The sequence below is a fragment of the Alosa sapidissima genome, chromosome 2 (genome assembly GCF_018492685.1).
Source record: "Alosa sapidissima isolate fAloSap1 chromosome 2, fAloSap1.pri, whole genome shotgun sequence".
NCBI lineage: Eukaryota > Metazoa > Chordata > Actinopteri > Clupeiformes > Clupeidae > Alosa > Alosa sapidissima.
Genome location: NC_055958.1, coordinates 4,628,459 through 4,644,002, shown reverse-complemented (window position 1 = coordinate 4,644,002; position 15,544 = coordinate 4,628,459). Strand labels below are relative to the sequence as shown.

Here is a 15,544-nt window from a genome sequence, read left to right as displayed (position 1 = left end):
GTGAACTCGTGTGTGTTGTAGCAGTGTTTTGCCATTGACACCGAGGCGGCTAACAGCTAGCGCTAGCTTCTAACATTAGTTAGTTTACAAGTCTGCTTGGTTTCTCCTGCAAAGCCATTTTCCAGCGACAGAAACGTTCGAAAGTTGTGCATTTCTAACAGATTTCTATGCTGTAATGGGTTGCGCAACAAAAAGTCAGTTTGAAACAAGTGTGTGTGTGGGCGAGATAACAAATTTGGTCGTCAAGCCAGCTGCTACAGTAGCCTAGATTTTTGTCCACCACATCATAACGATTGTATGGTTTAAATGGCTAAATCACTGGACAATGTACACTCAAAGCCAACCATTATTTGTAATTAGTTTCTTCTCTTGTATTGTATTTATTAGTGATCCTTTTTTTACTTGATGTTGCTGTTGGCATACATGTAAGATGAAGTTGATGTAATTTCTCTTTTAGGTCAGTACATCATTAATGTTACATACAGAAGAAAGACCAGCTACAAAAGATATTGGTTGCCAGACTGAGCCCCCTGAAAGAAAGAGTGTTGGCACACAACTGTCTTCTAGGACTCTTTGTTCACATCACAAAAGTGAAGGTTTGTAGTTTTATAGATTTAAACTTGCTTTTGATCAAGTGTTGACTGAACAATGAACTGTTGCAGCCTTTAGTGCTTGAATCTATACTGTGACAGTGCTGTCATGCTTTAGTCCTATGAATGCCTTGATATCATAGAAACTATACTTTTGTTACTTACAGCTGTCCAGGCTACTGTCTCCTGTAGGGTTGGGTACCGAAACGCGGTGCCAATAGGGCACCGGTTCCGACGTAAGCGGTAGTAACCAGACCGAATAAGAACGAACATTTCGGTGCCTCATTTCGGTGCCTGAATTTTTTTTACCGCCCCCTGGTGTTCCGGTGTCAACTTGCGTGACGTCAGTACCGCTACTCAGCACACTTGTTGATCAGAACTGGTAGGTGAGAGGATCAGTGAAGATGCCGAAAGCAAAACGCTCAAAGGTTTGGCTGCATTTCACTTCTAAGGATGCAGACTCTGCTACATGCAACAGATGCCACAAAACATGTGCATGCAAGCGAGGTAATACGTCAAATTTAATGAAACATCTGGCGACACATGGAATTTATTTAAAAGCTGAACAGTGCACCGTCTTTAAAAGCCTACGTGATGCAAGGCCAAGCACTTCAGCAGCCGCAGCCAGTGTCGGCCTCGCCGGACAAATTGAAGAGAGTCCCAGCCCTGCCAGTGTGGTGGTGGACATCACCGATGATGATGATGACAGCAGCAGCCTTTCCTCTTCGGGTAAGTCTAGTAATTTAATGCCAACCGCAAATCATGCATGTCAGTCTAGCAAACATCATTGCCATTCAACAGCGTGAGTGAACGTGTACTATGTCCACTCAGTGTCCGCTGACTTTCTGCTTAATATGAAACTTATAACAAGTTGTGTATGTATGCAAAATGTTTTAACTAAGTTTCAACACCAGATTTAGCAGGCGCAATTTGCAACTACACAGGGACGCAACAAATAGGTTAGCTAAAGATGGTAGGCTAGCTGTTGCTACATGACCTGTGTTCGAGGTTACACCTGGCTTACACTCGATATACGACGCTATACTGTGTATTAAATATTTCTGCTTAGTGTCAGATATTTCTCTGCTTAAAGTAAAAGTCATAATATGTGAAGACAAAACGTTGAACTTCAGTGTTTTACATCAGTATTAAGCGGCGCAATGTTTAGTTTAATCAGAAACGGTAGGTTGGTAAGGTATAGTGTTTGAGGCTATATCGAGAGGGGGAGGGGGACAATTGTTCGAGGCTACTCCTATACCTGTGTTTGAGGCTATATCGATAGGGGGAGGGGGACAATTGTTGTTCGAGGCTACAGCCTACTCAATCCGAGGCTACTCCTATTTATCGAGAGGGGGAAGTGGGGTATAATTGTTATGAGCTGTTGAGCAGAATAGGCTGTTAGTAGTAACCTGAAGAGTTTGGTCTTATAAACAATTGTGTTATAAACAATTTTGATATATTTTTATTTCTGGGTTTACCACAGTGACTCCTTTCACCCTGGCTAAGAAGGCTGCACTAACCAAAGAAAAGGTAGAGGAAATCCACAGGGCAGTTACCAAATTTGTGGTGATGGGGCTTCATCCATTTTCCACGGTGGAATCGCCATCTTTCAGGTGAAAATGTGGGCTATATCAAAATAGAATTTCCTTGATGCATGTGTAGGCCACACCTCTGTACCATGAAGATATTCTGTGTACAAGACTAATTATATCATGTGTATTTTTTTATAAAGGGAGATGATCACTGCTCTCAATCATAGATACCAACCACCATCCAGGGATGACATTTCCAACAGGTTTATTCCTGCATGGTATTCTGTTATAAAACAGAATGTCATCAAACAGCTGGCGCAGGTCATCAAAATTGCAATTACTTGCGATGGATGGACCAGCGTGGCACAGGACCACTATCTAACAGTGACTGTCCATTACATTTACAAGGGCAGCATCCAGCAGAAAGTGCTGAGCACTGAAGCAGTTTATGAGTCCCAGACAGGGCCAGTGATGGCAGAGGAAATCAACAGTATTCTTGAGGAGTTCCAGTTGACTGGAAAAGTCATAGCTGCCACAGTAGACAACGCATACAACATGGATGCTGCCCTGAGAAACTTGAAATTTTTAAAAGTTGGGTGCTTTGCCCACACACTCAACCTGGCAGCACAGAAGGTGTACGGCATCCAAGCTGTAACTAGGTGGTGTGCAAAGATTCGCGCAGTGGTGGTGTGGCTGAAGCGCTCCACCATGAGCAAAACTGTTCTGAGAGAAAAGCAGCGACTCCTCAGTAAATAGCATAGATATCATTTTAAATAGATCTTGAAAAGTAATACTTTTAAGTATAAGCTATTGTTTATTGTAATTCAAATGTCTGTGCTTTAGATTTGCCAGAGCATAATGTTATCCTGGACGTGAGGACTCGCTGGAATTCTCTATACCTCATGGTGGAGCGGTTTGTGGAGCAGTTCCCTGCAATCCAGGCAGCTTGCCTTGATCAAAGGCTAAGGAGGCCAATGGAGAGGGACAGGTGAGGTGATGGACAAGAGGGTCACTTGCAACAATATCAATTTACCTTTTGTTCTTAACATTATTGTTTATTTTCCACAGACTAGAAAGGCTTACAGAGAGTGATTTTGAGAAGGCAGAGGAATTCATGAAATGCATGAAAGTCTTGTACACCTCAACCTGCTGCGTGTCAAGTAACAAGTCCCCCACATGCAGCCAAATCATCCCAATCCTCACGAAGCTGAAGGCACACTATTCAACCTCCGATGATGACAATGTCTTTATGGCTGCTATAAAAGAGAAGGTCTGGGGAGATCTCGAGAAAAGATATCAGGTACTTTTCATTTGCAGCCAATATTTATGTTCACAAAGAAAGAAGGCAAACTACACCATTTTCCCCATTAGACACTAAACCATGTTTTCATTACAGGATCAAGACATTCAGAACTTCCTTCAGGAGGCCACTTTGATGGATCCTCGCTTTAAAGGAAGGCTGGAAGTTAGTGTTGCGGAAGCTTGGGATAGGCTTGAGAAAGCAGTGATTGACAATGCTACGGCAGCTCAGGTATTTTACTGCATGTTTGTCAGAGACAGTGTACTAATTGCTCATCTTTTTTCATATGCACTATGTCCATGCCCATGTTACAGTTTCTGTAATTAAGCATTGCTGTTTTATGGGCAATCTGTTTGTGTCTACAGCTTCCAATAGAGGACCCTCATCAGAGTGAGGCAGGTGAGGAGGAGGACCAAGGAGGCATACATGTAAGTTCAACCATATACTATCTATCTAGTCTACAATGAATAGTTGTTTTTTTGTGCTATACTAAACTTGTTTGTATTTTCCAGCCAAGAGGAGCTCACAAGATGTCAGCCTTGGAGCAGTTGTTTGAGGATGAAGACAGAGAACTTCTCCATACAAGTCAAACAACAAGCAGTGCCCTCTCCATCACAGAGCAGGTCCAGAAAGAGATGGAGATGTCCAAAGGCCTGCCAGCTATCCCATCTGGACAACACCCTGTGGCCTAGTGGGCGAGTAAGAGGGATACCCTCCCTAATTTGTTTGTCCTGTCAGAGGTGTACCTGTGTGTGCAGGCCTCATCAACCCCCTCTGAGAGGGTTCTCTCCTGTGCTGGGCATGCTATAAGCCAGGAGAGATGTCGCATATTGCCAGAGAAGGCCAATATGGTAATATTCCTGCAGAAGAATTGTTAAAAAAACTGATGTAAAGTGTCCTCACCAGTCACAAAAGCCTCTTTAAAGGTGCAATACTGTTGTGCAATATCTTGTTCTATATTTGTGTTTTATATTTTATATTTGTATCTATTTTAATAGTATTAATCTCCAGTAGCCTATTATTATATTGTTTGATACAATATTGTTTTATCAATGTGAATTTTTATTTTATATTGGTTTATTTATTATTACCATATGGTACTTGTATTTATTTTGTTTAAAGATTTAAGTTAATATTGTGTTCAATTTGGCCCTGGAAATAAAAGGGTATTGTTTTTTGAAAAAGTGTGTTTGGTTTGTTTTTTTTAAGTACCGGTTTGAGAACCGTTTAGGCACCGGAACCGTTTAAAAAATACCGAGTAGGCACCGGTATCGGATAAAACCCAACCGATACCCAACCCTAGTCTCCTGTAAGGACTTTGGCACGTCCACTGATCCCTTCATAGCCCCACTGCCTTGTCTAAGCTCAGCACCCATAAAGCGTCCGTCTAAGAGACCTCGCCTGGAGGAGGAGGAGGAGGACATCGACCCTCTCGAGGGCAGCTCAATGGTTACTTCTCAAGGGTCAATCTTTGACCCTGCAGAATCAGCTTTGGCAGAGTCAACACTCATGTCGTAAGTTACAGAAATGTTGTAGTCTAAATGTATAGCTTCAGTTGTCAGTTTTTTTGCTGTTATTGTCTATTTCAGCTATCCTGCTATATTTTTAGTTTTTCTTTGTCTCCCCCTTCCCCCCAGAGATGCTTCGTTTACTTCCACACAGGCAGTTCCAAAGTACATAGTGTATGAGACCTGTTTGATGGAACTGTTTGAGGTGTGTGCTGTATGCAAGCGTTCATGCACTGTAAAATCCAAAAGGCTTGGGACATTTTTATCAGTGGAACAGCTTTGCAACCACTGTGAATAATTCAGAAGTTGGAAAAGCCAGCCTCACCACCACCAGCTGGGAATGTACAGCTTTCTGCTGCAGTATACATCAGTGGAGCTTCGTTCTTCAAACTCCAAAGGGTAAATGAAGAATGAGTAAATAATTGCTTGCTCCATTGTTGATATGACATGTGCCATGTTTGTGGAACCAGCTATTGTGCACACCTGGAAAAAATCGCAGGACATGATGTTGCAGCAGCTCAGCCAAGATAAGAAAGTCATTCTCGGTGTGGGGACATGAGGGCTGACTCTCCAGGTATATTTTTGAAAATACTATAACTATGATATGTTTGATAGTCTATTAATTTACAATCATAAACGCATACCACAGACTTCAATACAAGATTGTGACGATGTTTTCACAGGCCACTGTGCAAAATATGGTAGCTATACCATGATGGACCTCAACACCAACACTATTGTTGATCTCCAGTTGGTTCAGGTGGGCAGGACGAATGAAATCTTACCATTTTCTTTTACTAGTTATAATTTTTGTCAATGGCACACATTCTGAATATGGATTCATACTTATGTTTTTCTGACAGAGCAATGAGGTTGGTGGAAGCTCCTACATGGAGAAAGAGGGCTTGAAGAGGAGCCTATCATTGTTGGATTCACGAGGGGTAACTATTGATTGCATAGTCACCGACCGACACCCCCAAATTCAAAAATTCCTGAGGGAGGAAAACCTCACCCAATTCTACCATGTCTAGCACATGGAGAAAGGTATACTTCCTTTTGTTGCTAGTGAGGGGAATTTGCATAAATATTTGCTGAATGTATTGGTTACATAAAAAAGCACCTTGTAGGCCTATACCTGACGAGTGTACACATAGATACATGACGACACATTCATATTGGGTTAACTGTTATTTGAAATAATAAAAATCTGATTTGTAGGACTTTCAAAGAAAATAGCTAAAATTACCCAAAAAAAGGACTGTGAAAAAGTGAAGTGGATTCCAGCCATCAGAAACCACATTTACTGGACAGCTGCATCATCCAAAACGGGGCCAGAGAGAGTGGCTAAATGGACCTCCCTCCTGAACCATGTTCAGAATGTCCATACACATGAGGACCCCATCTTCCCAAAATGCCTCCACACAATCCGAAAAACTAGGGACAAGAGTAAATGGCTCTCAGCAAGTTTGTTTCATTCAACTGGTTTGGTTATATATATTAGCTGCAATTATGGTCATTACCATAAATAGGATATGTACTATATAATGTTTTTGTCTTGCAGGAACTCCTGCGTTCTACCATCTAGAAAAGGAGCTGACCAAGAAGACTGTCCTAAAGGATATTGCTAAACTCAGTCCCCACTACCAGACGTCCTCTTTGGAGGCGTTCCATAGCGTCATTCTGCGGTTTGCACCCAAAAATGTTGTCTATCCATATCTTGGAATGCTGTACAGGTAAATGAAACTATGTTTATTCTTTGAGAACACTTTCCCATTCCTTGAAATTGTTTACATGTCTGATTTTCTTTTTACTCTCCCAAGACTCTACCTGGCTGCACTGCATTACAATGAGAACGCTAATCGAGGACAAGCCACCACATCTTCAGGGGATCCTCTTTATAAACTCAGCTTTCCAAAATCCAGGAAGGGAGAGTGCAGAGCCAGACCAGTGAAGAGACGCTACATTCCGTAAGTTGTTTTTTTTTTTTTTTTTTTTTTTTTTTTACTCAACAACATGTTACATGGCAAAGTATTGCAATAGTACTTTCAACACAATAAATAAAACCAAACAAACTTACTTAAATACCTGAGAAACTAAAATTTCACGTGCATAATGTCAATATGAATAGTTGTTAAATAATGTAGTAAATTATATTAGTGATTAACTTTTTTGTGTGTATGTGTATTGCACAGGGTATGTTGATGGATGATATGATGGACATGATCATGGAGAAAGTCTTTGTTGACCCATCATCATATGGAGACGAGATTCTGAAGCTAAACATCCTGCCGGACCTGTCTTCAGAATATGAGCATCCAGACAAGGAGGAGGTCATCGCCAGCTACGTCTCCAGATTCAATCAAGGGGCGGGAGTTTGAAGCCTACGTATCTTCCCTGGGCGTCTGGAAATCCGAAGTACGACACATGAGGGGATCACTACCCGTATTTTTCGACCAAGGAAGCCCCAGCACCAGCTCACAAAACTTCTGTAGGCCAAATACCTGTAACGACTGAGAGAAATGAACATTGCTAGTCAACAGGTTTTATAATGTATGTCACCATTTTGATTCAGTGAATCCTTCAAAACTGTATTTTATGTACAATGACCGTTGTAAATAAATGTTTATTGCATGTGTAAAATGCTTCATGTGAATTTATGTGTAATATACAGTTTGCTAAGGAAATACTTGGCTATAAGTTCAAGAAAAAAAATCTGAAAGAGGCTTCGGCAGACTATATTTGCTTTATTATGTTGTATGAACAGTGAATGTAAGTAGGTTATTACAGATAACTCACTGCTCTATTCCCCGTAGCTGTAAAGGACCGTAGTCAGCTCTGTAAATGTTGCATGCATTCTGCAGTGAGAACACATTTCGGCAAACGGGTTCTAAACCTGGATGGTCTTTCTTCCAGCTGCTGCAGTCATCTTGTAACCTATTATGCATAACATAAGGTAAGTATCTGCAGTGGCATCTTATCTGCAATCATATATTGCAAACATAAGTATAGAGGAAAGATCACGTTACCTGTGGTACCTCCTGGTAGCACAAGTTCTCAGACTCTGACGGCATTGTTGCACAATTTCCACATGTGCACCTAAACAAACACATACAAAAGGAGTCCTGCATGAATAAAGCTAAAGAAATAATAAACCCTATATTTGTTACACAATAACAAACAGCTAGCTAGTACTTTTTCTCAGCCTGACCTAAGTGGGTGAATAGTAAGTAGTAGTGCTAGGCTAGACTTTCTCAAGTTTACAATGCGAACACACCAGTATACACCAACATATCTTGCGCATACATGCAAGCCTCATCAGTATGACAGAGAAATACTACTGTACTTTAGGAACACTCGGTCTGTAGCAATGGCGTGGGAGCCTTCCCTAATTTTACTGTGAACAAATGTAACGTTATTTTAAGTTAGAGCAGGTTGCAGGATCTGCCAACCACCTTGGCCAATGTCAACCGAGCGAAGCTTGAAACAGCGGGGTGCTTAGAAGACACTTCTAACTTCACGTTTAGTGAACAAGAAGCACAATATAGTTTACTACTGTGAGAATACAAATTCATTAAGTTTAATAAATAATGAATTAATTCATAATCGTGCCTGACCTGGCACTAACGTTAGCTATCGATAGCTAGACTAACGTTAGCCTAGCGTTAGCTTTCACGGGCTAAACACTGACTAATATCTAAGTTTCACTAACCATTCAGAAGCGTCTTGCTGAATTCTCTGAGTCTCGGGTTCTGCAGGAGACTCCCCTCCTTCAGGATCCGATTCTGGTTCAAACATGTATGGTTGAACTACAGCCGCCCTGTCCATGTAAAAGTTAACGTAGTAGTAGTGGTAACAGTCAGTGGGGCGTGGGCAAAGATTCTACAAGCTTGAGGCGTGGCCAAATTAGCAGCAGATCATGAATATGTAATGAGCAGCAGAAAACTGCATACTCGGAAAGGGGCTGAAGAAGAGGGGAATAGAGGTAGGTAACAATCGTTTCCTACAAGCTATTTCCAGCAAACAACTTCAGAGACATGTTTTCTGGAACTCATAGACCTATTTTAACTTGTTGAAAAATAGTCAAAATATGGGCACTTTAAGCATACAATCTGGGTCAATTAAGACTACACATCCTATTCAACTGTTTCCTCTGCCCAAAACTGTTTCAAAATAAAAGTCCTCACTACAATAATCCACTGTTAAACAATGTAACCCATTAAACTACTGAACTTTTTACATTCAACTTTTAAACGGTCTACTTTTAAACTATCATTAAACTATCTATCTATTAAACTAGCTGTCTATCAACAACTTTTAAACTATCTACATTCAACTTTTAAACTTTTAAACTATATACATTCACTAGTCATCAACTATGACTCCTACCCACTGTAGCTAGTTAGCATGGTTACCAAAGTTAGCATGTTAGCATTGCTAACATTGTTAACATTTTTAACAAAACTGCTAAAAAGGATTAGCTAAGTTAGCTAAGTAACATGGTTAGCATAGTTAGCATGCTAGTTAGCATTTTTAGCGAAACTGCTAAAAAGGATTAGCTCGGTTAGCTAAGTAACATGGTTAGCATAGTTAACATGCTAGCATGTTAGCATGCTAGTTAGCATAACTGCTAAAAATGATTAGCTAAGTTAGCTAAGTAACATGGTTAACATAGTTAGCATGCTAGCATTGTTAGCATGCTAATTAGCATAGTTAGCATATCTACTAAAATGATAAGCTTGGTTAGCTAAGTCACATGGTTAACATAGTTAGCATTGCTAGCATAGTTAGCATGTTTAGCAAAACTGCTAGAAAATGTTAGTTAAGTTAGCTAAGTAACATGGTTAGCATGTTAGCATTGCTAGCACTGCTATAAAACATTAGCTAAGTAGTATGGTTAGCAGAATTAAAAGTCTTAGCATAACTGCTAGTAAACATTAGAGCCATTCCAACTTTCAGTTATCACCATTAAACTATTTGAATATCAACATTCATTAAACTGCTAGAAAATGTTAGCTAAGTAGCATGGTTAGCATTGCTAGCACTGCTATAAAACATTAGCTAAGTAGCATGGTTAGCATAGTTAAAAATCTGCATAACTGCTAGCAAACATTAGAGCCATTCCAACTTTCCGTTATCGTCAAATATCTACCTATACACAGCCATTAAACTATTTGAATATCAACATTCATTCAACTTCCAGTCTGTCAACAACTTTTAAACTATTTACCTTCAACTTTTAAACGGTCTACTTTTAAACTATCATTAAACTATCTATTAAACTAGCTGTCTATCAACAACTTTTAAACTATCTACTGTCTATCAACAACTTTTAAACTATCTACATTCAGCTTTTAAACAGTCTACTTTTAAACTATCAACTTTTATTAAGCTATGCAACCACCATGTCTATCCTAGCATCACCGTAGTAATCTCTGTATTATCTGTTTTAACTATACATGATATTTTACATCACAACTTTAGCATTTTCATGCACTGGTAATTCCTTGGAATTGCATTTCTAGTTAAGTTTCATTTTCCTGAAAAGCCTAACATAAGCCTACTAAAGCCCTATGGGCTCGGTGCACTATTACTTAAAGTCTTCAAACCAGTTTCCTGTTAATTGACATGGCCGGGCTACTGTCTATTGGTGATGGCGAACTGAAGCTTTCTGAACCAGTGAAGCTTTTAATCCAATTGTATCGAAAAAAAAGTTCAGTACTCGAAGCTTCAGAACTCTATGAGGACCTCTGCGAGTGAAAGTTAAGGATAGCATTGTGTCACGAAGTGTTTCAGACATTAGCCATGAATGTCTTTGAGTCGAAGATGAATAAATGTTGAGCATGAATTAATGGATAAATAAATAATGTCATAAATAGGCCTAACTAAGCATATTTTGTACCCTGTATAAATACAAATGTAATTATCTTCTCTATACAAAAACAATAAAGGTAGTATTTTGGCTGTGAACATTTCTTGTATTTGTAAACAAACACATCAATTTAGGAGAGAGATGAATAAAGAATGGGCATGCACATTGCACACACATTTCTGTGATTATATTGAGTACGTAGCCTAGACCAATTGTAATCTGGGTTGTGTTGAAACTGCGATTCAGTCCTGCACACGCCTGGACTCGAACCCGCGAAATAGACGCACTTTAGAACGGGAGTCGAGCGTGCTAACAATGGAGCTAAAAGCCCGGGCTATAAGCTTTCCTGTCAGCAGCACTATTGACTCTGGGACATTCCAGAATTAGAGGACATTTTGGCATTTACACTTCTTAAATAATTATTTTCTATTTTAACATTTTATGTTGAATATTTAAGAAATATAGGTCATAAACTACTAAATTATATAATTTGTCAAGCTCAGGCATCAACGGTACTTTTTCCACCTCATATGTTTTATTTGCTGTGTACATGTAGTTACGCAACCCTGTTACAAATACAAAATAGCATGAAAAAAGTATATATTTTAAATATTTTTCAGTAAATCCTTTTTCATTCAATAAATGAAGTCATTTTACACTGAATAGTCATATGATTTCAGGTAAGATTGTTAATATATATTATATATGTTAATTAGACTAACTATCAAAGGCTTAATTATCTTCCATTTGAACAGTGACATGCAGTTTTTTCAATAATTCCAGTATCTATTCTCAAATATGCTCAGATACATTGTGCATATAATCATATAAGCTGTTCTAAGGACTATAGATGTAATTTTTTGTGTGATAGCAAAATTACTTACCATTATTTATCCTTATTTTAATAAAAATGTTTTTGTAACAGGGTTGCAAATTGAGTCATAACATCATAAATCTGTAGAAATACATTAGAAATTCTGATATTAGGCCTATCTATTGCAAATAATCACAAATATCTAACCAAAATGTGTTTATTTTCAGCTGTAATTGAATCTCAACATGTATTGTAGCACACTATGCTGCAATTACGCTGTACTAACAGAACAACATCTGGCAATTTATTTCAAATATGTAAATAATGTTTAATTATACAAATAAATTCATTTTTATAATTTAACTCAGCATATTTAATTATAAATATATCATAGTTAACAAAAAAATACCCTGATAACTATGATAATAACCATGTTACTTTAATTAGAGTAACAGGGTTGCGAGTAACAGGGTTGCGAATTAATGCTAGTATAGCATCTACCTTATGAACAGAAGCTAGCTGTGAAATTTAGCTATTTTACCAAGGTCAAGGACCAATGTGGTTATACAAATACAGAAAATAAAAATTGAAATTATTCAACATTAATCTTAAAACATGAGTAACAGGGTTGCATGGTTAAGCTTTACATACTCAATTATCCCAGAAAAGTTTGAAAAAATATTAAAATTGGAAGAGGACACTCACCTTTGGTCTACCCATGTTTTTTGAAAATGATTGGATGATGTCATTTCTTGTTTGTAATATGACATAATATTTTAACCCTTTATCAGACAGGCAAAAATGGTATTGGTAACAGGGTTGCGTGCACATTCGGGGACACAACTTCATGGCACAATAAATAGTATTCAAAATATGTTACAATCAAAGAAATTCTTTTTTACAGATACAATAGATGCGTATCCACAAAATACTGCAAAAGATAATATATTAAAGACTTATTTTAGCTGTTCAATTTGGTTTAAAAGTTGGTCATCAGGAGCCGGGGACAGGATAAAACCCCCATTTTAAGGGGTGTTCCAGAACTAATCGGTATTTTTAATCATGTAAAGGAACTACTTTTCCCCAGCAGATTATTATGTTTTGCTTTATGACAGTTTCACTTGCAGGTTATGTGAACATGTTTGTTATTTTGGACTTGAGTATTTGAAATATCAGGGGGGGACACCAAATGTCCTCTAATTCTGGAATGTCCCCTCTGTTGGCTCTCCTTTTTCAACAACCCACAACAGCGTGCCCCGTGTCGCGCAACTTTAATGCTTTGAATTAAATTTCGAAGCAGTCACGTGGGAAACGAAGATTCGGACGCCACTGATCATGTGATTATCACAAAACGAATCAAGCTCCGATACGCTTCACTCCAAATTGGTTCATGTCTTTGATACACGCTTCGAAGCAGGGGGTTCACAGGTAACATCACTACTGTCTATGGTTAAAGCACCTGAAGATCCAGTAGAGTAGAGGTCCTGGGTAAGATTTGTATCATTTAGCGGAGAATATCTCAACTGTTATAGACTATTAGGCCTATACCATGGTCTAGGTTGAAAAGGGTGTCATTTAAAAAGTGATATAGGCCTACTACACCTATAAAATTATTATGGCGTTGCTTGACAACGCCTGAGTTAGTCAGCTCAGCTGTGACTTATCAACATTCCACAGTGTTGCTGAAAAAACTAACGATTTTAGCTCTAAAACTCATTTAGTATTAATAATTGATTTCATATTTATTTATTTCGTAAGTGACCATGGTATAAACGGGATAATGCTTGATGCGTCCATTATCAGAAATAAATGGACTTCGCGGAAGTAACGCCTCTGCGTCGTCCATTTAGGCTATTTCTGATAATGGACACATCGTCGGGCATTATCCCTTACATATGACCCCATTGAACAATGTGGGATGTGTGCCAAAATCTCTTAGCCTGGCCTCGGCCTGCCTAAGGTTTCCAGGCTAAAAATCTCTATACCGGGACGAAAGTCCTGAAAATGACCACAGTAGATGACACTAATCACACAACAGGTGAATGGGACTTTTCCCCCCTTTATAGATACCCCTATACATTTCTACCAGATTAATCTTCATATTAAGAGAAATAGGCCTACTTTTTGTATTACACTTTGCCTAAAAAATAAAATAAAATATGCAAATGAGGCAATATCTCATTAAATATGCGTACACATTGTGATCACAATGTTCAGTGACCATAATTATAAGGTCTTAGAAGAGTGTAAGCATTCTGATTTGATATAAAGAAAATGGCTAAAAAACAGTCAACCTATTAGGGGAGACCGGGGCTGGTTGGAACAGGGGCAGTTTGAAACACTGTTAATATCCAGGCTAGAGGGAGCTGCAACAAAATTCCAACACTAAACTCACAGCCTTATTGAGTAGAGTAAACCAGAGACGCATGAATAGAAATGCATGGGGCTAGTTTGTCACGCCAATATGGCCGTTGTCTACACATATCCCACCCCTTCCTCGGCAAAACGTCGACATGTGAATACATTGAGCCAATCATATGGTGTGTTGTGAAGACATCGTGCCAATCATGTGTTGTGATCTCGCCGCTGGAGCAAGATTGGTGTCGTGAGACCTTGCGCACGCGCAGTTCGACCCAAAGACTGTGCCCGATGAGTGCCCATAAAACGTTGGTTCATGGCCGCCGAGTGGAGGGACTTGCCTAAAAGGACTTTGAGTAAACTCACGTATGTAACTGGTCTCCAGGTCATTAACCCTTTAGGTCATAACAACTTTTTGATTTTGTAGGGTCAAAACTTAGAATATGCACCTCCCACTAAATACATCCTAGAAGGGTAATACACCAATCCGCCGCAAACTTTATGGGCGCTGCCATCTTGCCTGCCGCCATTACTGCGTGCCTGCGGAGTGTGACGGTGTGACACTTGCCAGTGCCTTCTAATGGCTTTTCAATGAAAGCATCCTGTCAAGAGAATATCAAATAGGAGATCCTGCTCATGAAAAAATGTCAGGTGAAAGGGAACATTGGGTAGATGTCAGGCAGTGGCCAAAACTTACCAATGAAGGTAATTTATTGACAACATAATGTATTAAGACGTGTATTAATTAATGACAACAATAAGCCGAATGCTATCATTAGTAGCTGTGTTGCTAATATCACAAGCTTCAGAAGTTGCAAATAACTATTAGCCACGACCACTTGTAGCAGTTAAATACATGTTCTTACAGGATTATTTTATTAATCGTATGTATTTCATCCACTTTTAACGCACATCTTGGTCCTCCACTCGACAAGGAACTCTGTGTAATCCGTAAGCCTGTAAACATGGGCACTCAATGTGCAACAAAGGTTTGTGAATTTCACAAACGGTTTAATTCTAGGTCTGTATATTCTTACTGTTGTTAAAACAGCCGACCACACAACACGCTTTTCCTGGCATCACTGGACAGCATACGTGCTAAATAAAAATTAAGAAAAAGAAGATTTTGCATCTACAGTTAACGTCTGCTACAGCCGCCTACAGGACCAACACATTACTTCGCTACTTCCTTAGCAGCAAGGCAACGCAGTAATGGCGGCGCTGCTTTACTTCCGTGTTTCGTCGGATTTGTGTATAGTTAGGGATATAAAAAAATATTTATTATAATTGATTGCTAGGGGACTCATCTATAATTTAAAATGAAGTTTGAAAACCTGAGGTGACTGATATTAGCAGACTAACAGCATTTGGGCAAAAAAGTTTGACCTAATGTGGGCGGGGTAGGTTGGCACACTGATTTTGGGGTTGGTTGGCACCATGGAGGTATTATATATAACTGGAGAGAGTGACTAAGTCCCGCCCCCATTCATTTCAATGGACCATGCTAGGCTAGCTACTTCAGCCAAAAAAGTTTGAAATTGACCGCAGCCATCTTTACAAAAATGGCGTTTCA

The 15,544-nt window shown here is 39.1% G+C and overlaps 1 protein-coding gene and 2 long non-coding RNA genes across 6 annotated transcripts in view; 2 read left to right on the top strand and 1 right to left on the bottom strand.

Annotated features, from left to right (window-relative positions):
- Positions 1–7,570, top strand: part of LOC121693911 (E3 SUMO-protein ligase ZBED1-like) — an 8,326-nt gene extending 756 nt beyond the window's left edge. The window contains exons 2-18 of one of the 4 annotated variants that reach the window (XM_042073740.1): positions 458–596; positions 758–1,319; positions 2,074–2,203; positions 2,323–2,870; positions 2,966–3,110; positions 3,191–3,422; positions 3,519–3,653; positions 3,788–3,850; positions 3,935–4,348; positions 4,632–4,936; positions 5,060–5,504; positions 5,614–5,690; positions 5,794–5,974; positions 6,149–6,394; positions 6,492–6,663; positions 6,751–6,897; positions 7,123–7,570. In XM_042073740.1, the coding sequence (XP_041929674.1) occupies positions 995–1,319; positions 2,074–2,203; positions 2,323–2,870; positions 2,966–3,110; positions 3,191–3,422; positions 3,519–3,653; positions 3,788–3,850; positions 3,935–4,114 (1,758 nt within the window). In that variant the 5' untranslated portion in view covers positions 458–596; positions 758–994 and the 3' untranslated portion in view covers positions 4,115–4,348; positions 4,632–4,936; positions 5,060–5,504; ... (4 more) ...; positions 6,751–6,897; positions 7,123–7,570. Of the gene's footprint in view, positions 1–457; positions 1,320–2,073; positions 2,204–2,322; positions 2,871–2,965; positions 3,111–3,190; positions 3,423–3,518; positions 3,654–3,787; positions 3,851–3,934; positions 4,349–4,631; positions 4,937–5,059; positions 5,505–5,613; positions 5,691–5,793; positions 5,975–6,148; positions 6,395–6,491; positions 6,664–6,750; positions 6,898–7,122 lie in introns of all 4 variants that reach the window. The other 3 variants (XM_042073751.1, XM_042073773.1, XM_042073761.1) reach the window with 3 other exon arrangements.
- The window catches only part of LOC121694640, a 23,458-nt gene extending 8,409 nt beyond the window's left edge, over positions 1–15,049 (top strand). The window contains exon 3 of the long non-coding RNA XR_006025857.1: positions 14,445–15,049. This is a non-coding gene — a long non-coding RNA (uncharacterized LOC121694640). The remainder of the gene's footprint in view (positions 1–14,444) is intronic.
- On the bottom strand, positions 7,314–8,844 carry LOC121694594. Its single transcript, XR_006025832.1, has 4 exons — positions 8,640–8,844; positions 7,957–8,026; positions 7,727–7,864; positions 7,314–7,440 (listed from the first exon to the last, which is right to left on the bottom strand). It is a non-coding gene; the product is annotated as an uncharacterized LOC121694594 (long non-coding RNA).
- Positions 15,050–15,544: the final 495 nt, after the last annotated feature.